Below are 25,881 nucleotides of genomic sequence, written 5' to 3' on the forward strand. Positions count from 1 at the left end.
GCATTAAGATCTATAGAGATAGATCAAGACGCTTAATTGGACTTTCACAAAGCACATACCTTGACAAAATTTTGAAGAAGTTCAAAATGGATCAAGCAAAGAAAGGGTTCTTGCCTGTGTTACAAGGTGTGAAATTGAGTAAGACTCAATGCCCGACCACTGCAGAAGATAGAGAGAATATGAAAGATGTTCCCTATGCATCAGCCATAGGATCTATCATGTATGTAATGCTGTGTACCAGACCTGATGTGTGCCTTGCTATAAGTTTAGCAGGGAGGTACCAAAGTAATCCAGGAGTGGATCACTGGACAGCGGTCAAGAACATCCTGAAATACCTGAAAAGGACTAGGGATATGTTTCTCGTATATGGAGGTGACAAAGAGCTCACTGTAAAAGGTTACGTTGATGCAAGCTTTGACACTGATCCGGACGATTCTAAATCGCAAACCGGATACGTGTTTACATTAAACGGTGGAGCTGTCAGTTGGTGCAGTTCTAAACAAAGCGTCGTAGCGGGATCTACATGTGAAGCGGAGTACATAGCTGCTTCGGAAGCAGCGAACGAAGGAGTCTGGATGAAGGAGTTCATATCCGATCTAGGTGTCATACCTAATGCATCGGGTCCAATGAAAATCTTTTGTGACAATACTGGTGCAATTGCCTTGGCAAAGGAATCCAGATTTCATAAAAGGACCAAACACATCAAGAGACGCTTCAACTCCATTCGGGATCTAGTCCAGGTGGGAGACATAGAGATTTGCAAGATACATACGGATCTGAATGTTGCAGACCCGTTGACTAAGCCTCTTCCACGAGCAAAACATGATCAGCACCAAAGCTCCATGGGTGTTAGAATCATTACAGTGTAATCTAGATTATTGACTCTAGTGCAAGTGGGAGACTGAAGGAAATATGCCCTAGAGGCAATAATAAAGTTATTATTTATTTCCTTATAATCATGATAAATGTTTATTATTCATGCTAGAATTGTATTAACCGGAAACATAATACATGTGTGAATACATAGACAAACAAAGTGTCACTAGTATGCCTCTACTTGACTAGCTCGTTAATCAAAGATGGTTATGTTTCCTAACCATGAACAATGAGTTGTTATTTGATTAACGAGGTCACATCATTAGTTGAATGATCTGATTGACATGACCCATTCCATTAGCTTAGCACCCGATCGTTTAGTATGTTGCTATTGCTTTCTTCATGACTTATACATGTTCCTATGACTATGAGATTATGCAACTCCCGTTTACCGGAGGAACACTTTGGGTGCTACCAAACGTCACAACGTAACTGGGTGATTATAAAGGAGCATTACAGGTGTCTCCAAAGGTAGATGTTGGGTTGGCGTATTTCGAGATTAGGATTTGTCACTCCGATTGTCGGAGAGGTATCTCTGGGCCCTCTCGGTAATACACATCACATAAGCCTTGCAAGCATTACAACTAATATGTTAGTTGTGGGATGATGTATTACGGAACGAGTAAAGAGACTTGCCGGTAACGAGATTGAACTAGGTATTGGATACCGACGATCGAATCTCGGGCAAGTAACATACCGATGACAAAGGGAACAATGTATGTTGTTATGCGGTCTGACCGATAAAGATCTTCGTAGAATATGTAGGAGCCAATATGGGCATCCAGGTCCCGCTATTGGTTATTGACCGGAGACGTGTCTCGGTCATGTCTACATTGTTCTCGAACCCGTAGGGTCCGCACGCTTAAGGTTACGATGACAGTTACATTATGAGTTTATGCATTTTGATGTACCGAAGGTTGTTCGGAGTTCCGGATATGATCACGGACATGACGAGGAGTCTCGAAATGGTCGAGACGTAAATATTGATATATTGGAAGCCTATGTTTGGACATCGGAAGTGTTCCGGGTGAAATCGGGATTTTACCGGGTTACCGGGAGGTTACCGGAACCCCCCGGGAGCCATATGGGCCTTCATGGGCCTTAGTGGAAAGGTGAAAGGGCTGCCCACAAGGGCTGCGCGCCTCCCCCCTTCCCCTAGTCCTATTAGGACTAGGAGAGGTGGCCGGCCACCCTTCTCCCTCTTTCCCCCTTTGGGGAATCCTAGTTAGAATAGGATTGGGGGGGGGAGTCCTACTCCCGGAAGGAGTAGGACTCCTCCTGCGCCTCTCTCTCTGGCCGGCGCCCCCCTCCCCCCTTGGCTCCTTTATATACTGAGGTAGAGGCACCCTAGAACACACAAGTTGATCCACGTGATCTATTCCTTAGCCATGTGCGGTGCCCCTGCCACCATATACCTCAATAATACTGTAGCGGAGTTTAGGCGAAGCCCTGCTGCTGTAGTACATCAAGATCGTCACCACGCCGTCGTGCTGACGGAACTCTTGCCCGACACTTTGATGGATCGGAGTCCTGGGATCGTCATCGAGCTGAACATGTGCTCGAACTCGGAGGTGCCGTAGTTTCGGTGCTTGATCGGTTGGATCGTGAAGACGTACACTACTTCCTCTACGTCGTGTCAGCGCTTCCGCAGTTGGTCTGCGTTGGGTACGTAGACAACACTCTCCCCCTCGTTGCTATGCATCACATGATCTTGCGTGTGCGTAGGAATTTTTTTGAAATTACTACGAAACCCAACAACATACACTTCTTCTTCAATCTTGCCATTGAGAAAAGCACTCTTAACATCCATTTGATACAGAAGGATGTTATGATGATTTGCATAGGCTAGCAGTATGCGTATAGCTTCAAGCCTAGCCACAGGAGCAAATGTTTCATCAAAGTCAATTCCTTCAACTTGAGTGTATCCTTGAGCAACGAGATGAGCTTTGTTTCTAACAACTTGACCATGCTCATCTTGCTTGTTGCGATATATCCATTTAGTGCCTATGATATTGTGCTTATGAGGATCAGGACGCTTGACCAGTTCCCATACATTATTCAGCTCAAATTGTTGAAGCTCTTCTTGCATAGCTTGAATCCATTCAGGTTCCATGAAGGCTTCATCAACTTTCTTGGGTTCAGATATTGAGATGAATGTGAAGTGCCCACAGAAATTTGCTAGTTGTGTTGCCCTTGAACGAGTGAGTGGACCAGGTGCATTGATGCTGTCAATTATTCTCTCAATCTGTACTTCATTTGCAACACGAGGATGAACAGGACGAAGATTTTGGTCTTGCTGATCATTATCGACGTTAGAAGGACTGTCTTCAGGTTGATCAGGTGTAGAGATGATGAGTTCCTCTTCGGGCTGTGCTTCAGACGGTATGATCTCTCCAGTTCCCATAAGCTTGATGGATTCACTGGATGGAACTTCATCTAGCACATTTGGCAGGTGCTCTCTTTGCGAGCCATTAGTCTCATTGAACCGCACATCCATAGTTTCAACCACTTTATAGTGAAAGAGTTTGAAGACTCTATAGGAGTGCGAATCCTTTCCGTATCCAAGCATAAAACCTTCATGTGCTTTCGGTGCAAATTTTGAAGTGTGATGTGGATCCTTGATCCAGCACCTGGCACCAAATACTCTGAAGTAACTAACATTTGGCTTCTTACCAATGAGGAGCTCATAGGATGTTTTGTTCAGAAGCTTGTGAAGATAAACACGGTTGATGATATGGCATGCATTATCAATGGCTTCAGGCCAGAACTTTCTTGGAGTCTTGTATTCATCGAGCATCATCTGAGCCATCTCAATGAGTGTTCTGTTCTTGCGTTCCACGATGCCATTCTGCTGTGGCGTGTACGGAGCTAAGAACTCATGAGTGATGCCCAAAGTATCAAGATAAGTGTCGAGGCCGGTGTTCTTGAATTCAGTGCCATTGTCACTTCTGATGTGCTTGATCTTGACACCATAGTTGTTCATGGCTCGATTGGCGAAACGTCTGAAGACATCCTGCACTTCAGTCTTGTAGAGAATTATATGCACCCATGTATATCTTGAATAATCATCAACAATGACGAAGCCATAGAGACAAGCAGTAGTAGTAAGAGTTGAGTAGTGAGTGGGACCGAAGAGGTCCATGTGTAGCAGTTCGAAGGGTTGAGTTGTTGTCATGATTGTCTTCGAGGGATGCTTGGCCCTTGTCATCTTTCCAGCTTCGCAGGCACCGCATAAGTGATCCTTCTTGAACTTGACGCCCTCGATGCCTATGATATGCTTCTTCTTTGCAAGAGTGTGCAAGTTCCTCATGCCAGCATGCCCCAGCCTCCGATGCCAGAGCCAGCATTCTGAAGTTTTTGCAAGAAGACATACGGCAAGCTATGGTCCTGCTGAGAAATCTACGATGTACAAATCATCTTTCCGATACCCTTCAAAGACTAGAGATTTGTCAGATTCCATTAGAACAAGGCAACGATATTTTCCAAACATCACAATCATGTTTAAATCGCAAAGCATTGAGATAGACATTAAGTTGAAACCAAGGGATTCAACAAGCATCACTTTATCCATGTGTTGATCCCTTGAGATTGCAACTCTTCCTAGACCCAATACCTTGCTTTTACCAGTATCAGCAAATGTGATGTGACTCTTGTCAGATGGACGTAAGGTTGAGTCCATGAGAAGACTTCGCTTGCCAGTCATGTGATTAGTACATCCACTATCAATAATCCATTCTGAAGCAGCTGGTGTCATACCCTAGAGTGCAGTTAGGGGGATAGGCTTCACGAAGAGAATTGTGAAGCATAAACATTTGACGAGCAAGTGGATTATGAAAGCTTAGATCGAGGTTAGGACTGATAGGGCAAGTAGCAAGCGACTCAGGAACAAAATACATAATAAGACCATTTGGGCATTTGATCTTGCGCCCTACAAGATGTTTAAAGTCCCTAGCAATAGCTTCAAACGCATTTGATTTTCGGTTGGAGACCCTTCCCTACAAAAGAGAGTTAAGCTTTCTTAGCCACCCACATCTTCAAGGGTGGCTTTGAAGCAATGAGTCTAAGTGCAGCATCTGAGAACTTTGGCTTTGGAGCCCTAGCAAATAGTCTTGCAGGTGGAAAATAGTACTCATAAGAATAAGCAGAGTAGTTCTTGGTCTTATGAACATGGCGGTTTGATGAAACGCGCTCATATTCATAGGCCCGAGTATGGTTTCCCTGCAAAACATTTGCGTTAGTGCGACTCAGGTGAGTCCTCTGTCTGTATGAAGCCTTTGGACCATATGAAGCCCGTGGTCTGGGGTTTGTCTTCTTCACTTGTGGTGTCATGACGACATACACAGGAAGATTTTCCAGACATTTTTTCGGCACCCAGACCTTCTTCATAGGTGGCCCATACCTGCAGTTAGTACCAATATACCTGGCAAACACTTCACCATTCTGATTCTTAAACATTTTATAGTTTGCATCAAAGGATTCATCAATAACAATGGGATTAACACAAGTGAAGCCAGATAGGGTGGATGGATCCACTGAAGGTTCCTTTGCAGCAACCCATGTGGTTTTGGGGTACTGCTCAGGTTTCCAGTAAGAGCCATCAACATTCATTTTCCTTTCGAACCCAACACCCTCTTTTCTAGGGTTTCGGTTCAGGATCTGTCTTTTGAGGACATCACATAGTGTCTGATGCCCTTTGAGACTTTTGTACATCCCTGTTTCAAGCAATGTCTTCAACCTAGCATTTTCATCAGCAATAGCAGTGGCATCCTCAGCAGAGGGGTTAGTTACCACATCAATAGTTGAAGATATTGCAACAGTAGCAGCAGTGGAACATCCAGCAACAGAAGTAGCGTTGTCATGCTCAATGCATTTAATACATGGTGGTTCAAATCCTTCCTGAGCGGAACTGATCTGTTTGGCACGAAGCGACTCGTTTTACTTTTGAAGATCTTCATGAGCCGCTCTCAATTTCTCAAGATCTTGCTTCCTTTGAAGATAATCATAGGAAAGCTTTTCATGAGTTGTTGATTTCATGACGATTTTCAAGTTCCTCATACTTAACATGAAGATTTTTTATGTCTTCAATTAAGGACTAAGATCGAGTCATTTCAGCGTCTAACAGGTCATCGCTTTTGTCTAACAGTTTTTGAATATGTTCCATAGCTTTTTGTTGTTCAGTTGCAATTTTAGCAAGTGTTTTGTAGCTGGGTTTGGAACCACAATCAGAGTCATCTTCATTGGATGTTTGATAGTGAGTAGTGCGTGAGTTTACCTTGGCACCACGTGCCATGAAGTAGTAGGTGGGAGCGGAGTTGTCCTGGTCATCAGCATCGGCGTCGGTGATGAAGTCATTGTCTTTAATGTTGAAGATGGACTTGGCAATGTAGGCTGTAGCTAGACTTGCAACGCCAGAAATCGGACTCCTCCTCAGACTCCACCTCCGCCTCCTCAGAAGCAGACTCCTCCTCTGAATCCATTTCCTTGCCAACAAACGCACGAGCCTTGCCAGATGAGCTCTTCTTGTATGATGAAGACTTTGATGAAGACTTGGAATAAGACTTTGAATATTTCTTCTTCTTCTTGTCGTCAGAATCATATTCCTTGCTCTTATTCTTCTTCTTGTTCTCATTGTCCCACTGCTGACACTCAGAGATGTAGTGACCAGGTTTCTTGCACTTGTGGCATGTTCTCTTTTTGTAGTTATGAGCAGAAGCTTCATCATTCCTTGAGCTGGATCGTGAGGACTTTCTGAAGCCTTTCTTCTTGGTGAATTTCTGGAACTTCTTCACAAGCATAGCAAGCTCCTTTCCAATGTCTTCAGGATCATCAGAACTGCAATCAGATTCTTCTTCAGATGAGGAAACAGTTTTTGCCTTCAAAGCACGAGTTCGCCCACAGTTGGGACTGTAGATGTCTCTTTTCTCAGAAAGCTGAAACTCATGTGTGTTGAGCCTTTCAAGTATGTCAGACGGATCAAGTGTCTTGAAGTCAGGGCGTTCTTGTATCATCAGGGCTAGGGTGTCAAACGAGCTATCAAGTGATCTCAGGAGTATCTTGACGACTTCATGCTTGGTGATCTCAGTAGCGCCGAGGGCTTGAAGCTCATTTGTGATGTCAGTGAGTCGATCAAACGTGAGCTGAACATTCTCATTGCTGTTTCTCTTGAAGCGGTTGAAGAGGTTGCGAAGGACACTAATTTTTTGATCTCTCTGGGTTGAGACGCCTTCGTTGACTATGGAGAGCCAGTCCCAGACTAGCTTGGATGTTTCTAGAGCACTCACACGGCCATACTGTCCTTTGGTCAGATTACCACAGATGATGTTCTTGGCAGTGGAATCCAGTTGAACGAATTTCTTGACATCAGCAGCAGTGACACCTTCACCAGCCTTGGGGACGCCACTCTTGACGACATACCAGAGGTCGACATCAATGGCTTCCAGATGCATGCGCATCTTATTCTTCCAGTAGGGATATTCAGTTCCATCGAAGATTGGGCACGCAGCGGAGACTTTGATTATCCCTGCAGTCGACATAGCTAAAACTCCAGGTGGGTAAACCGAATCACACAGAATAAGGGAGTACCTTGCTCTGATACCAATTGAAAGTGCTAGTAATCGACTAGAGGGGGGTGAATAGGCGATTTTTATGAAAGTCTTCAAAACATGGAAGTTACGAAGACAAACGATAGAAATAAACCTATAACCATGCAGCGGAAGGTAGACTACACTAAGCAAGCCATAGTCAAGTATTCAATAAAATGAAAGCACAAAGACTAATAGCAGCTAGGCAGTATAGATCAGGATGGAAGATAGTATGAAGCCAATCAGAACAAGCAGTCACACAGTGAAGACAAATAGATAGTGCAAACAGGCAATGACTTCACAAGGACCAATCTGCAAATAAAGAGATGGGAAGGATAGAATCGGTGGCTCGTTGAAGACAATGATTTGTTCGACCAGTTCTAGTTGCTGTGACAACTATACGTCTGGTTAGGGAGGCTAAGATTTAACTCAGAGGACCGCGTCTTCACCTTATTCCCCTTGAGCTAAGGACACCCAGTCCTCGCCCAATCACTCCGGTAAGTCTTCAAGGTAGACTTCCAAACCTTCACAGACTTCGTTCACCTGCGATCCACAATGACTCTTGGATGCTCAGAACGCGACGCCTAACCGGCTGGAGGATTCACAGTCCTCAAGTGTAATAAGTCTTCAGATCACACAGACAGGAAGACTTCAGTGATGCCTAACACTCTTTGGCTCTGGGTGTTTAGGGCTTTGTCCTCGCAAGGAATTCTCTCTCAAAGGCTTCGAGGTGGGTTGCTCTCAAACGACAAAAGCCGTACACTAACTCTGAGCAGCCAACCAATTTATGGTGTAGGGGGTGGGCTATTTATAGCCATTAGGCAACCCGACCTGATTTGTCCGAAATGACCCTGGGTTACTAAGGAACTGATACGTGTTCCAACGGTCAGATTTCAAACACACACGACAACTTTACTTGAGCTACAAGCAAAGCTGACTTATCCAGCTCTGGATAAGATTTGCTCTCATTGTCTTCGCTCGAAGACACAGGATTTTGGTTAAGCATCACTTCAGTCATTCTGACTGGTTCACTTGGACCCCACTTAACAGTACGGTGGTTCCTATGACTCAACAAAGAAGAAAAAGAACGACGAAACAACTAAGTCTTCGCGCTCCATAGTCTTCACGCAATGTCTTCTCTTGTCACAGTATTCAATGTGAATGTCTTCACATATCACCTTTGACTTCAATGTCTTCATACATTTTTAGGGGTCATCTCTGGTAGGAAAATCGAATCAATGAGGGACTTCTACCTGTGTTATCTTGCAATTCTCACAAACACATTAGTCCCTCAACCAGCTTTGTCATCAATACTCCAAAACCAACTAGGGGTGGCACTAGATGCACTTACACATACATGATAGAACCTATGGCTGAGGCATAGGGAATGCCTTTCATTTTCTCTCTATCTTCTGCAGTGGTCGGGCATTGAGTCTGACTCAACTTCACACCTTGTAACACATGCAAGAACCCTTTCTTTGACTGGCCCATTTTGAACTTCTTCAAAACTTTATCAAGGTATGTGCTTTGTGAAAGTCCAATTAAGCGTCTTAACCTATCTCTATAGATTTTGATGCCTAATATATAAGCAGCTTCACCGATGTCTTTCATTGAAAAATTCTTATTCAAGTATCCTTTATTGCTATTCAAAAATTCAATATCATTTCCGATCAACAATATGTCATCCGCATATAATATTAGAAATGCTACAGAGCTCCCACTCACATTCTTCTAAATACAGGCTTCTCCAAAAGTCTATATAAAACCATATGCTTTGATCACACTATCAAAGCATATATTACAACTCTCGTGAAATGAAAAAAATTAAAATTAATGACTTGTGCGTTGTCTCCTACTGGATTGATACCTTGGTTCTCAAAACTGAGGGAAATACTTACGCTACTTTGCTGCATCACCCTTTCGTCTTCAAGGGAAAACTAACGGATGCTCAAGGGGTAGCACAAATGGACTTTGGTGAATATTTTCATGTATCAAATCACGCCGCACTTTCCACAAAGGCAAGAGAGGAAAAAGGGAAGGAGAGAAAATGGGAGGATGATGGCCTGGGGTCTGGTAGGGGTTTAGGGTGGGTCGGAGGTGTCGGAGACTGCTGTCCGGACTTTGATAAAGAGAACCGAGTTTGTCTCGGGTTTGCCGGAAAAAGTGCGTCCAAACCGATTGAAAAATGTGAACTATTTTTGAAATTTATAAACATAATTCGAAAATTAAAACTTAATGTTTTTTTGAAATATTGATTTTCTTTTGGAAAATGCAACATATTTTGAAATTCCCCAAATATTTTTGAATTTGCAAACAGGTATAATTAATGACATGAACAATTTTTTAATTTGTGCACAATATTTGAAAACCAGAACAATTTTTAAGTTTGTGAACAAATTTTGAATTCTAATCTTTTCTTAAATCTACAAACAAAATTCCAAATGTGTCCTAAAAAGAAGAGCAAAGAAAAGGTAGCATGACCAAAAGTGAACCAACCCCTTTGAAAACAAGAATAGTTTTTGAAATTTTGAACACCTTTTTAAAAATGCAATAATTTTTTAAATTTCAGAACTGTTTTGAGATGGAAATAAACTTGAAAAAATGAAAAAGGGAAAGGAAAGGAAAGAAAAAGAAAATAGAACAAACAGAAAAAACGAAAAACGGAAAAGGAGAAAACCAAAAATAAAATATAATAGTAACCCAGAAAACCGAAAAGGAAACAACATAGAGAAAAAACCCGGTTCAAGGAACCTTATAGAAGGTTCCCAAAACCGGTTGGCCGCACCTGTGTAAATCTCCAAGTGAGCCGGCTCATGTTTCTGGCTCACTTAGTGGGTTTTGTGTGGAAGGAAATGTTGTAATCTGAAATGCAAATGCGGTTTTTGTGGAATGGAGTTGTCTGGAATGCATTTCAAACTTGGTGGCCCATGGCTGTAACTAACCTAATTATGGCCGAAGATTTGAAATTTAAATAGTGATGACTAGTTGAGAGGGCCACCAGATGACTATCTAGCTAGCTAGTAGACCAGACTAGAGTAGAGTTCATTCAGTTGTAAAGCAAGGAAAGAAGCAAAGCAACGCATATGAGTGCCTTGAGCTGTTGAGCATGCAGAACTCAAAAAGGAGCCGTGACGGTGAGAGAGAGCAAAGAAGATTCCAAAACCCTCCCTCTCATCCAAGCTTAACAAATTATCCATGGACATGCACCGCTCCATCCAATTCCCGTTTCCTTCCTTAATGCGCACTCCATCCCTCCGGCCGATATCAACCCAGCCCAGCTCGATCGAAGCGCCCGCGCGCGGCATGAGATGAGGGCCGGAGACAGCAGGATGGAGGCCGACCGCCGCCACCACCACGAGAGCGAGAGGGCGGCTGAGGCGGGCGCGGGCCATCACCACCGCCACGGGAGGCACAGGCGGCGGTACCCGGACGAGGACAGGCAGCGGAGCTCCCCGTTGGTGTGGATGGCGGTGATCCTGTGCACGCTGCTGGCCATCGGCATCATCGTGGTGGGCGCCGCGGTGTTCGCCGTCTACCTCATCTACAAGCCCCACATGCCCTACATGGTGGTGACCAACGCGTACCTCCAGCAGCTCGACTACAGCCCCGCCGACGGCGTCATCCGCGACATCCAGGTGAGGGCGGACGTGCTGGCCAGGAACACCAACTCCAAGGTCAACGCCTCCTTCTCCAGCTTCAACATCGACGTCAGGTTCCACGGCACCACCCTGCTGCAGCTGCGGGCCGAGACCTTCAGCGTCGCCCGGGAGAGCTCCATCACGCTGCCGTACAGCGGGAGCTCGCGCGGGGCCAAGCTGGACCTCGCCGGGATGCGGGCCATGGAGGAGGCGCTCAGGTCCCGGGTGGTGCCCATCACCCTCTCCGGCAAGGCGCGCACCCGGTGGAGGATGGGCATCTTCCTCAAGGTCGCCTTCTGGACGCGCCTCAACTGCCCCCTCAGCTTCAGCTACCCGCCCGGCAGCGTCATGCCCATCGACCACGAAAGCTGCCGCTCCAGGTCGCCGTAGCACGCCGCTCCTCCTCTGGCTCTGCTTCGCCCTCCTTTGCTCCACCCTGCTCTGCTCTGCTCTGCTTAGCCCGCCAATGGCGTATACTCTGCTATTCTATTCATTATAGGTTCATTCGTCGTAGCGACAGGAACGTACATATCAACATATGCAGTTCTTATACAGCATTCCCGAAGAAGAAAATTACTTGTACAGCCATACAGGCAAACAATGCTGATAGCAGTACTGTGTAAATAGCCGCAGCTACATAGAGTCGGGCTAATTTGTGGTTCTGTACAGAGTTCAACTCCATCTCCTTCCGTTTACAGTTTAATTTATTGATTATTACTTGCAATCGAGTTGTGGTGCGAAGATCTACTTCGTAAAAGAAGCGTAGATTGTTAAGACGCGGCACGATATCATATCAGCATGTAATTTGATGAAATGTCTCTGTAATCCAATGAGAGTTGTCGGTTCTGAAGCCATCACCGGAACATTGTGACTTGTGAGTGGCCGTCCGGCTCAGCTGATTGAACAAATCAACCTGAAAGTCTGTAGCATTTCTCTGTTGGCATCACGAAAAGTACTTCACGTGAAAGCATTGCCAATTTACCGTCTAGCACGCTCCTTCTGAAAGCAAAAAGCACAATCTGAATCCCTGACGAAGTAACCATAAAACCCAATAAGAGTCGCCACAATGGCGCATCCTCGCGCGTGCCACGTCATCCCAAACGCACTGTGCATGCCAGCCAATGACGAGAGAGCTTGTGCGAGAGAGGAGGGAAGAAAACATCGGTGAATGGGGACGAAAGAGAGAGAGAGCCACGAGCAGCCACGAGCAGTTTTTTTTATTCCCACGCAACTTCCTCTCTTTCCCATCCCGACCGGCTAGGGTTCCGCCGGCGCCATCCCTTCTCGTCCAGCGCTGGCCAACAGAGAAGGCGGGCGCGCGGAGGGGATTCAACCTCGACCACGTCTGCGGCAACGGCGAAGGCCTCCGCTCGCAGGTCTCCGTCTCGCTGCTCGTCCGGGAGGCTGCGCGGAGGGGATTCGCTGTGAGCGAGGTGCCGTGGATCGGCAAGCGAGCGCTCGGGACGAGGACCTTTTCTTCTCCGGCCTCTTGGTAGTTGGGATCCTCTGTCTTCTCGCCGTGGCTAGGGTTGCCGCCGTCGCCGCCCTCCCCATCCTGACTCCTCTAGCGCCGGCCTCGACCCGCTTGGCGATAAGGCACTGGTACTTCAGCTCCTATGTCATCCATGATTGACAGTGATCAGGTACGTGCCATGCTCCTCCTTGTCATCTCCCTTCTCTGGTACATATTCATGGAACTGTTTTTGTGTTCTGGCCCTTGCTATGTCGTTGGTTTTGAATGTCTATATGCAGTGCTAGCTGGATGGATTAATAGATATGTTGAACGTATACATTTTGTATTACCTAGATGGATTAATAAATGTGCTTTTTTTGTTTTCTTGATGTGTCCCAGCTAAGCATCTTCTTTCCTTGCTCATAGTATTTTCTTGTGTGCTGATGGCTGCAATTATATCTGATACAAGTTGTCCTGCTTGTGGTGGTTGCCCAGATGCCAACAATGCATGGGAGTGGATGTCATCACCCAGTGGCGTGTCTCTTTGCCGATTATGGTTGGACCCTTTGCTGTTCGCGGAACCCATAATTCATCCCATAGTTCTTCCTCAACATTGGTCGGGGGCGGGATGGACCTACACATCCGTCAAGGTAACTAGCGGGGGTGGTGTTCACGAATCGGGGCAGTACGAGATAAGATCGATTACAAGGGTTGTCCCTTTGCAGCAGGTGTTTTGGATGGGAGGGACATCCAAGTTCTATTCTTGTTTTGATTTCTTTTTTGATAAGCTGCAAGTAATTGCTATCATCATGAACATTAGGCTCGTCAGTATATACTCACAAAATCTGGTCAAACTGACAATACTGGTACATCAATACTATTTTGGTGATATCTCAAGTTCTCAACAACCATTTATTTGAATTGAGCAAACTCAGTCCCTTTGGAAAGATATCAACAAGCTTAGCAAAACTGATTTTGGTGTCATCTCGAAATTATGTACAGATTAATACCAGTTTTCAGAACACTAATCTTGTCCAATGATTCAGTCATCGGAAGCAATTCAATGCACCTACTTAGATCAGCAAACTGCATATTTAGGAACTAGGGACTGTCAAAGAGGTTATCCTTATGTTGTAGAACAGAGATTCGAAATCAGTTGATATGTCCAGATCCAATCCGGTAGTCCTCTTCGTTTCTCTCTTTCTATTCCTTCGTGTCCTGATCCTTCTCTTTCTCCTTGCTGCTTGTGCTATGCTGCAGCATCAGGCAAACCTCCTGGGCGAGGCTTCCTTGTACAACAGAAAGCATCATCTGTGTGCCCTCCAGATTCTCTTGTAGCACCTCCTGCTGCTTGCCCTTGCACGGTAGCAAGCCTAGCAGGTAGCATCAACACAGGAAGGTGAGGTTGCCAGCGGCCGGTGGGTGGCTGCTCCAGCAAGAAACTAGCAGAGCCTATCATGTGGCAACATGACTTAAGGTGGAGGCACACTGTATTTTTTACTATTACATGAAATTCCACTAACACCTGCATCTGTTCTCTGTTCTTTGCTATTTTTGTTTGTAATCCTTCTGGTTCTGCTAATTAGCCCCTTCATGTTTTTCTTCAACTATGGTTGTTCTTGTCAGGGTATATGGCTTTGCTTGAGAAGCCCACACAGAGCCAACAGTCGAGGTAATTCTTTCTTTGCTTTTTCCAAAGGCATCTAAAAGGTTTTCTTAAAGGCTTCTGTCTTGGTCCTCTCAGTCTGGGATATTCAAAGCACTTGAAAGAGCAAACTACTCGATGGAAGTAGGAAAGATTAATGATATTCTGGGTGTGGAAGAACCAACAATGGAGTTTCTGCTACTGGACAGGTAATTGCATATGCGTAGGTGCCTCATTGTTGGACTGCCAGCTCACACATGATAATTATGCTTACAATACTAATAGTACTGGCTCGTATATGTTCTAGATTTATTGTTGTCTCTTATTTTTATTTTTAAGTACCAGTTTCAAGTCTCTATACAGAAATCATGTCTTTTGAATTGGTATTGCTACTATTTATCGAATGTCATGTGCAGAAGTACATGACCACCTATGTGATAAGATCGTTGTAATGTCACAATTATGTACTCCGCCATGCAACCACATCTTTATTGAAATATATTGCAAAAAAAAAATGAAAAAAATCATAGGATGTTAGGAGGCCAAAGGAGCACTATAGCAAGAGGATAGGGACAGAGGGAGTCCCTAGCCCCTAGGTACCCTCCAGCCCAGGGCGCCTAGGAGGCGTGCTTGCGCACCCTCTGACCTCTATCATATCTATCACCATTTTTCCTCCGCCGCACATCCGTATGTAGTCCATATTGGAATCTCTAAAAGGTCTTGTATTTAGGAATGGAGGGAGCAGTTGACATCTTGAAATTAGGACAATTTTTTTGAGAAACAAGTAAGATATCTTTTAGCTCGGGCCTTAAGATAATCAAAGAAAAGATCTACGACTATTGCATCCTTTGGATTGTTAGGCCTCTATATAAAGGGGATCCTGTATGAGGAACAACTAAGCAGAGCATAAGCCAATATTATTCATGGTCTCCTTGTATGCAGCAGGCTTAGTTTATCTTGTACTCCCTCCGTCCCAAAATTCTTGTCTTAGATTTGTCTAGATACGGATGTATCTAACACTAAAACGTAACTAGATACATCCGTATTTAGACAAATCTAAGACAAGAATTTTGGGATGGAGGGAGTATTTGTCCAGGTAAAAACAGCTGCACGTTCGACCTGAAGCTTCTCAATTCTTTCCAGATGCATTAGATAATTGTACTGCCATGTGTTTTTGGCTCCCATGTATCCTCCAATTCATCAGGTATGCCTTCTTGCTGAACTAATTAATCACATTTAACTATAGCATCTCAGTTGCATCATACTAGCTTTATTCTATGATTTTGGCTTTCTATGTGTATGCTGAAATATGTGATCAGATAAGAATATCCAGTTGCAAAAGAATATGAAATTGCCAATTTACTTTCAAGGGTAGGCGGAGCTAAAATAGTTTTGGTTGGTGACGTTTTTCTGTGAATCCCTTTCACCCTAATAGGTGACATCCCTTCCTTTTTGTTATCCACCCCATGCATCAGGCCTACCTCTGACTAGCTCCCTGCAAACATTTTGGGCATTTGATAGCAAACTGGCAAAGTGGTTTTTTATAACTATAATAAATGGGGTTGAACTGGTTTTGATATTGTTTCTGGTACTAACCAGTAGGCTGTTACAATTTTGTCCTTGTTCCCTCATTTAAAGACTCATTTTTGTCTTATTTAGCAAGCATCCTCTGGAAGTTGGCCATGGTTTTGGTTCCCTACTCCTGACAGTAGTTGGGGTAGTGGCAGTTCGAAGGATGAACTTCCATGGAAGATCGAAGCTTTAGTCCTTGACTCAGCTCGTGCACACCCTGGGGCTCTACGGTCATTCGAAGTCCATCATGATGATTGCACACTTTTTACTGGGGGAGTTGGACATGGTTTTAAAGGGTGTATACATCATTGGGAGTTGTCCAACGTGTCAGTTTGTCTCACTACCTGCACATGACTTTCTTTTTTGCAATTATTGTTGGATGGTTTTTGAATTAAATGTAGTTTGTACAGATCTTGTACTGGTGTTTGGCTTAGTGTATGAAATACTAATATAGGATTAATGGTTTATGAATTATTATATGATAGATAGTGATGGTAAATTATTTGAAGATTGTTCTGTGTAGATCAGAGTTAAACATGTTTATAACGAAGCCTTTTCTTGGAATGAAATTAAATTTATGACTTCAAAAGTACACCTCTATATCAAAATATAAGATGTTTTTGCAGTTCAAATTGAACTAAAAAAACGTCTTACATTTTGGTATAGAGGTAGTAAGAATTTAGCATTTGCTTGATTGTCTAATTTGAGAGCCTTCATGTTCTCGGATGTCTTTGTTTTCAACTCTTTGTTGATGTCACCATGAAGCTTGAATATTTTCCATTCCTTGATAAATACATTGCTCTACAGAATTGGTTGATTAAAGAATTAACTCTTCTTCATAGTAGTATTTTCCTCAAATTATGAAACCTCCAACAACGTAGAGAGATAACCATTTTGTTAGTTTTTCAATCAAAGCTTCCATCAAATAATTTATTACAATTGTCCTCCAGCTTATTCAGAAACTGCATGATTCGAATGATGGATCAGATGAGGCCGCTGGCCATGGCGCATAGGCCTGCTTACGGCGGGACATGAATTAGCTGATGGCGACGCGTGCAGGCAGAGCTCGCCACCTTGAACCCAACACGAGGCGAAGCTGGAAGCCGACATCACAGGCGCGCACGCGTCCATGACACGCTCCCCGATGGCGGGTGGCACACCAAGCCGTCGTCTCCGTCCACCATGAAGTGCCCCACCCTGTTAAGTAAAGGTGGAGAATCCTCTTTGAAGTGTATGGTGTTCCCTATGTAGAATTTTTGTTGAGCAAACAATGTTGAGTGACTTTTTGAATCAAGTATGATCTGGATTGCACAGGATACCGCCTGCTCTTTGTTGAATGACTTTTTGAATGAAGTGTGATCTGGATTGCATGTAGTTCTTTAATCAGATCTTACACTTGATGTGTTGTTCATAACCGGGTTGTTCATAGCCTGTTCACAAATGTAGTGTACTAATGAGTTCAGTTTGTAAGCTACCCTATTGATCATGTCATGAAGCTGACAAAAACAGAGAGTTGGCCAACACGGCTTAGGAAGCGGTGCACCTGTGAAGCGACAATGAACACTGCTAATGCCAACACTCCAAGGAGAGCTTCCCCTAATTCCTCTCTGTATATATGCAAGCCTGTGTGATGTGCTCTGCTTCCTCCTCCCTTATTTAATTAATGAATCTATTACTGAGCAGAGCATGTGCTTTAGGTTCGCAGCACAAAAGATATAGTTGAATTAGTGCTCTTTTACTGGCGGTTTTTGGTAATAACCTACTATGCTTCACATATTTGGAAAGCCTATGCATTTACATTCCTGCTGTCAAATTGTGCTATGTAAATTACAGGAGGACAATCTACCTTTGCCTTTAAATATGAAATTACTTACGTGCAATTGAATGCAATCTAAAATTCATAGCTATGAAAGAAGGCCTTGATATTCAAATAACTCTCATTTTAAATCGTGTAGAGTGCAGGTGCTATCCTGCTAAGTGAATTATGGCCACCAAGGAAATTTCCTACTAGGAACATATGCAATGTTTGGTTATCTCTGTCATCTTACTGTCAAAAGCATCTGTGGAATGCAATGCGGACTATGTAATACTTCTTGAAGAGACAATACTTGTTATCTGTATGCAAGTTTCTAACTGCCCTGGCAGGAGAAAAGTCCGGTTTATGTTAATGTAATCTTCAATACATCTTTATCTGCTGCTTGCAACTTTAACTTCTGTTCCACTTTCTATTTATTCTCTGGTAAAATAAAAGAAGTGTGATCCAATAACAGCATACTTAGTATAAATAAGAAAGTGAAAGGAGTGCATCCCACCTGGCACCGCCTCAACTTCTTCTCAAGCGGCGCACCAGGGGTGCGCCCCAACCACTAGTAGTAAATAAACATCCTGGTGAAACAGCAACCAAGTGGCAACAAATTATTTTTTTAGGGAACAGAGTGCTTTCATTCCTTTATTGCATCACGGGTTACATTGTCAGAACCAACAGGCTCATACAAAAGGATCAGGAATACGGTCTAACCAGGTTTCATCTATGCCCTGGCTTCTAGCCAACAAAGCTAGGTGATGAGCTACCGAATCACACTCTCCAATATTTCTCACCCAAAAGTCATCATGACGAGACTTCACTTCTGATGACTCCAACAAGAGCAGAATTATCAGACTCTAGGACAATACGTGCCTGAGTAATGTTATTAGCAATTTGCAAATCTACAGCACATGTCTTTGCTTCATCTTCTTCAACATCTAAACATCTGCTAATTTGACAACATATTTCAACCTAACCCCAGAGATTTCACTAATTAACACAAAGTAGAAAGAAGATGGAGGATTTGTTGAGAGCCTGGAGAAGGATGGTAGAGCAGGCTCCGGCTCTTTCACTGAGAAATCATCTATTTGCAGCAAATTCTGTATACCACTCTTTGTGAGCAATAGCCCGTGGTCGCCTAGGCACGCTCCGCCGTTGGTCCGCCTGGTAGCGCCGGGTTTCTTCCTTGCCCTTTCTTTTCATTTTTCATTTTCCTTTTTCCTATTTCCATTTGTTGTTATAATAGTTTTTATTTTTATTTTTCTGTTTTATTTTATTTTTGTTTATTTGTTTTCCCTTGATGTTACTTTCCCTTTTTGTGTATTTTATGTTTTATTTTCTTTATGCTTTGGTAGAAGTAATGCATGTATATTATTTAGAGATACATTAACACTGTTTTTGCAACATATTAATATTTTAGGAAATCTAACCATGTCTTTCAAAACATATATGAACATTTTAAACACATGAAAACACATTTTTGAAACGCATTAAATATTTTCTGACACCTCCGAAAATGCTAAACAAAGCTCATATATTTTTCACGTGTATTTTTCTAAAAACAATACATGCATTTGTAAGGAAATTTATATTTTGAATTTTTTTCACTCATATAAAACTAATGTTCTTTATGTTTTAATACATTTTTTACAAAAACAGATGTACATAAAAGATCTCCATATAGCTTAAAAAATGGATCATGTTTTGAAAAATAATATTCACATAATTAAAAAATCAGGGTTCATACATGTGACAAAATATTAGTGTATTTTACTCAAAGAACAGAGAAAAAAGATACAAAAAATGTAAAGAGAAAAAGAAAACGAAAGAAGAGAAAAATAACTGCACTGCTGGACCCAGCCCATTTGAGTCGCGGTATAGGAGTTCCCCCATTTTTGCCGGACTGACTGAACAGGCCTCTTCAAATTGCGACGTTGGAATTTGGCCCGCGGGCGTGGCCCAAGAAACCAACCAGTCAGTGGCTTCCAAAAAAAAAAAAAACTCGCGAGTGACGACGCGAGCCGTGCACGCCTGTGCCCTGGCGCCGACGAGAGAGTCCGCGGAAAGGAGTGGCCGAGGCTCGCCGGGGAAGACGACGACGACGACGACACGAGGCCGCCAGATCATCGCCCCGAGCGCGGAAGTATCTCCATCCCTTTCACCAACCGGCCGGACGGGATGCAAGGCGCGGGAAAGGGGGGACTCTCCTCGTCCCCCGCCAACGTGGGCTCGTCGGCCCGCAACCCGACGAGCGAGAGCCGTCGCCGTCGCCGTCGCCCTCCGCGTCCGCACCCGACACGGTGCGCCGAACGTGGCGCCCCACTTGTGGCGCTCCCTCGCTCGCGGCTGCCTACTTAGCCACCAGCTCCGCGCCGCTGAAGGGTTGAATCGAAGCGGCAGTGATGATGAGGCCCAGACCCTTCGGTTCCGGTGTGGCGTCGGCGGCCGCGGCCGAGGCTTCGGTGGGCGCGGGGTGCCGCGGAGGCTGGGCGTGGAGGCCGAGGCCGAGGGCGCGGCCGGGGCAGCGCGTGAGGGTCAGGGGGGAGCCTGGCCCCCACGCGGCCGCGGCGGCGGCGGCGAGCGCCGTGCACGCGGAGCCCGACCACGGCGTGCGGTCCCGCCCGTTTGGGCTGCCCCGCGCGGGATTCGGGTCGGACCTGGAGGCGGGCATCGAGAAGGTCATCTACGCCTGCCGCTTCATGGCCTTCCTCGGCATCGCCGGATCTCTCGCCGGATCGGTCCTCTGCTTCCTCAAGGTGCTTTTCCTGCTTGATTCATCGGCCTGCCAAGTTCATCTCCGTGTCTCTCGATCTGATTTTTAACCCGTGCACTTGGTTGGTCACCCAGGGCTGCACTTTTGTGATGGACGCCTTCGTGGAATACTACTTGCGCGGTGATGCAAAGGTGGTGCTCATGCTGATTGAAGCCATTGGTAACCAAACTGTCTCATCTCATTAATCTTTGCACAATCCACCACCAGTACCTTCAAGTTCACCACTGGCATAAGTTTTACATGTTGGCACAATTGTCACCAGTTTTACATATACATACCATCAGTTTATATAGTTGTGATGCCTGACCATTGTGCATTACTTGTCTCACCTCAGATATGTATCTCATCGGCACGGTCATGTTTGTCTTCGGGACGGGCCTGTACGAGCTGTTCATCAGTAACATGGACATCGCAAAACAGTCCCATGACCGCTCCAGCCTCTTTGGCTTGTTCAAGCTTCCGGTTGGTCTCCTCTCAATTATCATAGAGATAATGTGGTCGATTCAGTGTCCTTATATCTCTGATTCTGTCGGCAGGAACGGCCCAAGTGGCTGGAAATCCGCTCGGTGAGTGACCTCAAGACAAAGCTGGGTCATGTAATCGTCCTGGTTCTGCTGGTTGGCATCTCCGAGAAGAGCAAGAGGGTGACCATCACGTCATGTACTGACCTCTTCTGCTTCGCTGGATCTATCTTCCTCTCTTCAGGTTGCCTCTACCTACTATCCAAGCTCGGTAGCACCAAAGGAGGGAGTCATGCCTGAAACAGAAAATCTTCTTCATAAGAGATAGATCTGTTGTGTGTCCTTTTCAGCACTTCAGGTTGTGTATGCCTCATGTACTGCTTGTATGGATTGACATTAGGCACTATATAGTGGTATATAGAGATGTACATCGTCTGATATTGTAACTTGCTGCTAGATGGTGTCCATGATCAATTACAGATATGTTGTGCCATGAACTGATTGGTCTGTCATGATTTATGTTGACTTCACAAATGGAGAACTCGACTACTTAATTAGTTTTACATCAGAAGGAACCTCTTGTTACATTTTCTGTTGTCTTCTGCAAAATACTGGAATTAGTCGTCTGCTTTTAAATCATCATCTGTATTATCGCTTGGCGTTGAAATCATTAGCAGGTCAACACATATGTTTCTCCTTGGTCTTCCTAACACAGTAATATGGAAGTGCTCCTACATACTCACTTCTTGCATTTTGATGTACGGATGGTGCTTTTATGGGGCTGGCGTACCCTGTTCTTGTGCGGGTATATTGTCAATGAAATGAACCTGCAGAAGCTAATTCCTTGTAACCATCCTGTTGTACTAAGTGATAAATTGGGGTATCCTGATTTCAGGTAACTATCTGGCAAAACAAACTACAACAGATTTTGGTTTGAATAAGAACCTAGGTTACTTTATGCGCTAACTGTAGTTTTGACAAGGAAAAGAATATCTGATATTGCAGTTTGGTGAAAAGACTAATATGGACGATTTACCAGTTCTGTAACTTTTCTGAGACCAAGACATCTTTATTAGTTGCAGATTGTGAATGCTTTGCTTTTGTGATATATTTCATTGTTTCTGACCTTAAAGGCCTCTCTGATTGGAAGGATTTTTTTAGGATTTCAATCCTGAGGAAATTTTCCTATAGTGACTGTTGGATTTATAGAATGAGAAATTTTAGGAATTTTTAGTATGTGCCACTTTGCATTCAATACCACAGAAAATTTACCTCAAGTCTAAGATCTTGAAGAACTCATATACCTCTTGAGTTCTTGTGTTAACTCTATGGTGTAATACTGTAATCAAACATACTTTGGTGCCACGTCCGTGGGTTTCAATCCTGCAGGATTCAGGAAGGTATGCCATTGGAATCCAGCATTTTTCATATGTCTTTGTTTCCAGAATCCTGTGAATCAAAGAGGCGCTAAGTTCACAACTCTTTGCGGCATGTAGCGAGGTGAGTTTCTCACCTTAAATTTTTGCTCTCTTAGCGTCGTTCAATCATATCCAGTTGGATGCACACTTGATGACTACTGGGAGTTGACACTTCCTTTTCAAGAAGTCCTGGTAGTTCCTATTTTTGGAACAGAGGTTGCTATTACTGTTTGTGATTACTGAATAAGAGCCTAGATTACTTTATGCATCAACTGTAGTTTTGACAAGGAAAAAAAAAATCTGATATCACAGTTTGGTGAAAAGACTATAGCTGATTTACCAGTTCTGCAACTTTTGTGAGATAGTATAAAACAAAAACTTTTGTGAGACCAAGTGCCTAGACATCTTTATTAGATGCATATTGTGGATGCTTTACTTTTGAGGTATTTTTCTGACCTTAAAGGCTTCCTTGAGCGCAAGGAATTTTCTAGGGTTTCAATCCGTAGGAATTTTTTCTATAGCGGTTGTCTGATTTGTAGGATGAGAAAACTTAGGAATTTCACTGTGGGCCACTTTGCATTCAATTCCACAGGAACTTTGCATCAAGTCTAAACACTCTTGGAAGAACTCATGTGCCTCCTGAGCTCTTATGTTAAACTCTATTATGGTGTAATACTGTAATCACACACAGTTTGAAGCCGCTTCCTATGGTTTACAATCCTACAGGATTCGGGAAGGCATGCCATTGGAATCCAGTGTTTTTCCTATATCTGTGTCTTCAGGATCCTGCGAATCAAAGAGGCCTTAAGTTCACAACTCTTAGTGGCATCTAGCGAGGTGTGTTTCCCACTTTAAATATTTGTGACTCTTAGCATCTTTCAATCATTTCCAGTTGGATGGACACTTGATGACTACTGGGAGTTGGTATTTCCTTTTTCTAGAAAGCCTGGCAGTTCCATTTTCGGAACAGGGGTTGCTATTTACTGTTTGCTAACAACTGTAAAAAACGTTGTGGCAATAATGATGAAAATTCCCATGCTTTTATGTCATATGGTGAAGTTTACCACACTTTCTGTGTTACTGAATTAAAGGAGGTGAATAAAATGAGATTACCTGTATTGTGTCACCAAGGCTGAGGGACCTCAAATAAATTATTTGCTTAATTGCAAGCCAACCGGTAGGAAGCAAGGTTCCAAATAAAAGAAGAGGGATAGCAACCCCTGAACTGATTAGCCTGGCAAGATTTATGTTGACATCACAAATGGAGAATTCGAGTACTTAATTAGTTTTACATCAGAAGCAACCTCTTGTTACATTTTCTGTTGTCTTCTGCAAAATACTGGAATTAGTCGTCTGCTTTTAATTCATTATCACTATTATTGCTTGGCTTTGCAAATCATTAGCAAGTCAACACATATGTTTCTCCTTTGGTCTTCCTAACACTAGTGATATGGAAGTGCTCCTACATCCTCACCTTTTGGGGTCTGTCATTTGACCACAAGTTCACAATTCCCTGTTGAGGCGTATCAAATTAGTAATATGGTGCATATTTGATGTATCGATGGTGCTTGTATGGTGATGGTGTATCCTGTTCTTGTGTAGGTGTATTGTCAATGAAATGAACCTGCAGAAGCTAATTGCTTACTAAGTGATAAATTGCGGTATCCTGATTTCAGGTAACTATATGGCAAAACAAACCACAATATATTTAGTTTGAATAAGACCCTAGGTTGCTTTATGCACTAACTGTAGTTTTGACAAGGAAAATAATATCTCATATTGCAGTTTGGGATGATTTACCAGTTCTGAAACTTTTGTGAGACCAAGACATCTTTATTAGATGCAGATTGTGAATGCTTTGCTTTTGTGATATATTTCATTGTTTCTGACCTTAAAGGCCTCTCTGATTGAAAGAAATTTTTAGGATTTCAAGTGTGAGGATTTTTTCCTGTACTAGTTGTTTGATTTGTAGAATGAGAAAAAAAAAAGGGCAACCTGGTGCATGTAGCTCCCGCTTGCGCAGGGTCCAGGGAAGGGTCCGACCACTTTGGGTCTATAGTACGCAGCCTTTCCCTACATTTCTGTAAGAGGCTGTTTCCAGGACTTGAACCCATGACCTCATGGTCACAAGGCAGCAGCTTTACCACTGCGCCAAGGCTCCCCTTCATTTGTAGAATGAGAAATCTTAGAATTTTTAGTATTTGTCACTTTGCATTCAATACCACAGAAATATTTACGTCAAGTCTAAGCTCTTGGAAGAACTCATATACCTAATGAGTCATTGTGATAACTCTATGGTGTAATACTGTAATCAAACGCACTTTGTTGTCACTTCCATAGGTCTCAATCCTGCAGGTTTCAGGAAGACATGCCATTTTAATCCAGCATTTTTCATGTGTGTGTGTGTATGTGTTTTCAGAATCCTATGAATCAAAGAGGCCCCAAGTTCACAACTCTTTGCGGCATCTGGCGAGGTGTGTTTCTCACCTTAAATATTTGCTACTCTTAGCATCGTTCAATCATATCCTGTTGGATGCACACTTGATGACTACTGGGAGTTGGCACTTCCTTTTCTAGAAGACGTGGTAGTTCCTATTTTTGGAACAGAGGTTGCTATTACTGTTTGCTAACAACTGTAAAAAAAGCATTGTGGCAATGATGATGAAAATTCCCATGCTTTTATGTCACATGGTGAAGTTCACGACACTTTTAGGGTTATTGAGTTAAAAGGAGGTGAATAAAATGAGATTAGTTGAATTATAGGATGAGAGAACCTTAAATAAATTATTTGCTAAATTCCAAGCCAACCAGTAGGAAGTAAGGTTCCAAATCAAAAGAAGACTTCAAAGCACCTTTTCCAAATGCAAATCAAAGCTTCCGAAATTTTAGAAAATGGGGATCCACAGAAAAGGAACAATTTTTGGTGGTGCAATATCCTATACATATATGATAGCTTTAGGCATTTGCTACTCTTTTCTATATGCAGCTATGAGCAACACAATTAGAAGCTCCAACTTGCTGTTTGTTCCCTCCACCTAAGACTTGATGAGTTCTGATAGAAGATCCAACTTGCTGTTCTTCCTTAAACTTTGACTGGAACATGTCACTTTGATAGTTCAAGCTTGCAAGTTGCATGCTTACTGAGGCTTCCATGACCCCCAAAGTATGCCATACTAGTACAACTGGGTCAACTTGTGCGTTAAACTTAGGTTGTCGAGGAGATCTTTCGTTAGAATAACGGATGATATGCTGGTGACTAGATGATTCGTAACTGCCCCTTCAGTCTTTGGTAACACTAAATAAAGAAAAGGTAGTAGTTGTTTGTTTGATTGATGCACTGGCAAAAAGATTAGTAAATTACCATGCTGGTAAGAAGGATAATTCACATGAAAGTATCACTCTGACTGGTCATGGAAACAATATCACACTGATACCTGTCAGGCTGTCACAGAGTTCAGGCCAAACTTGAGGCATATTCACATGCCATTGCTTTTTTTAATAACCCTCACTTCATACAGTGTCTATCCAGGTAGAAGAAGCTTATATGTTTCTTAGAATAAAACTGGATTGGGAAAAGGTGTTCCCTTGAGCATAAAATTCGTGAAAAAAAAATATGTTGAGACATCCAAGTTGTAAACAATGGGCTGGAGATTGTTGTTA

The 25,881-nt window shown here is 43.4% G+C and overlaps 2 protein-coding genes and 1 long non-coding RNA gene across 5 annotated transcripts; all 3 read left to right on the plus strand.

The window, feature by feature from the left end:
- The first annotated feature begins 10,602 nt into the window (after positions 1-10,602).
- On the plus strand, positions 10,603-11,819 carry LOC125521584 (uncharacterized). Its single transcript, XM_048686643.2, has one exon. It carries the CDS (start codon positions 10,766-10,768, stop codon positions 11,483-11,485), a length of 720 nt encoding a protein of 239 aa, XP_048542600.1. The 5' UTR covers positions 10,603-10,765; the 3' UTR covers positions 11,486-11,819.
- A 456-nt stretch (positions 11,820-12,275) lies between these two features.
- LOC125521062 (uncharacterized) lies at positions 12,276-17,102 on the plus strand. 3 transcript variants are annotated; one of them, XR_007288996.2, is made up of 6 exons: positions 12,276-12,738; positions 13,044-13,198; positions 13,809-14,025; positions 14,175-14,220; positions 14,293-16,091; positions 16,716-17,102. It is a non-coding gene; the product is annotated as an uncharacterized LOC125521062 (long non-coding RNA). The 3 variants fall into 3 exon arrangements; XR_007288997.2 differs by having other exon boundaries at positions 14,293-15,397; positions 15,853-17,102; XR_007288995.2 differs by having other exon boundaries at positions 14,293-17,102.
- A 2,498-nt stretch (positions 17,103-19,600) lies between these two features.
- Positions 19,601-21,300, plus strand: LOC125520936 (uncharacterized). Its single transcript, XM_048685978.2, has 4 exons — positions 19,601-20,325; positions 20,417-20,501; positions 20,677-20,804; positions 20,879-21,300. Exons 1-4 carry the CDS (start codon positions 19,972-19,974, stop codon positions 21,101-21,103), a joined length of 792 nt encoding a protein of 263 aa, XP_048541935.1. The 5' UTR covers positions 19,601-19,971; the 3' UTR covers positions 21,104-21,300.
- The last annotated feature ends 4,581 nt before the right edge of the window (positions 21,301-25,881 follow it).

This window comes from Triticum urartu, chromosome 7A (assembly GCF_056163025.1).
Source record: "Triticum urartu cultivar PI428250 chromosome 7A, HENAU_Tu73, whole genome shotgun sequence".
Taxonomy (NCBI): Eukaryota; Viridiplantae; Streptophyta; class Magnoliopsida; order Poales; family Poaceae; genus Triticum; species Triticum urartu.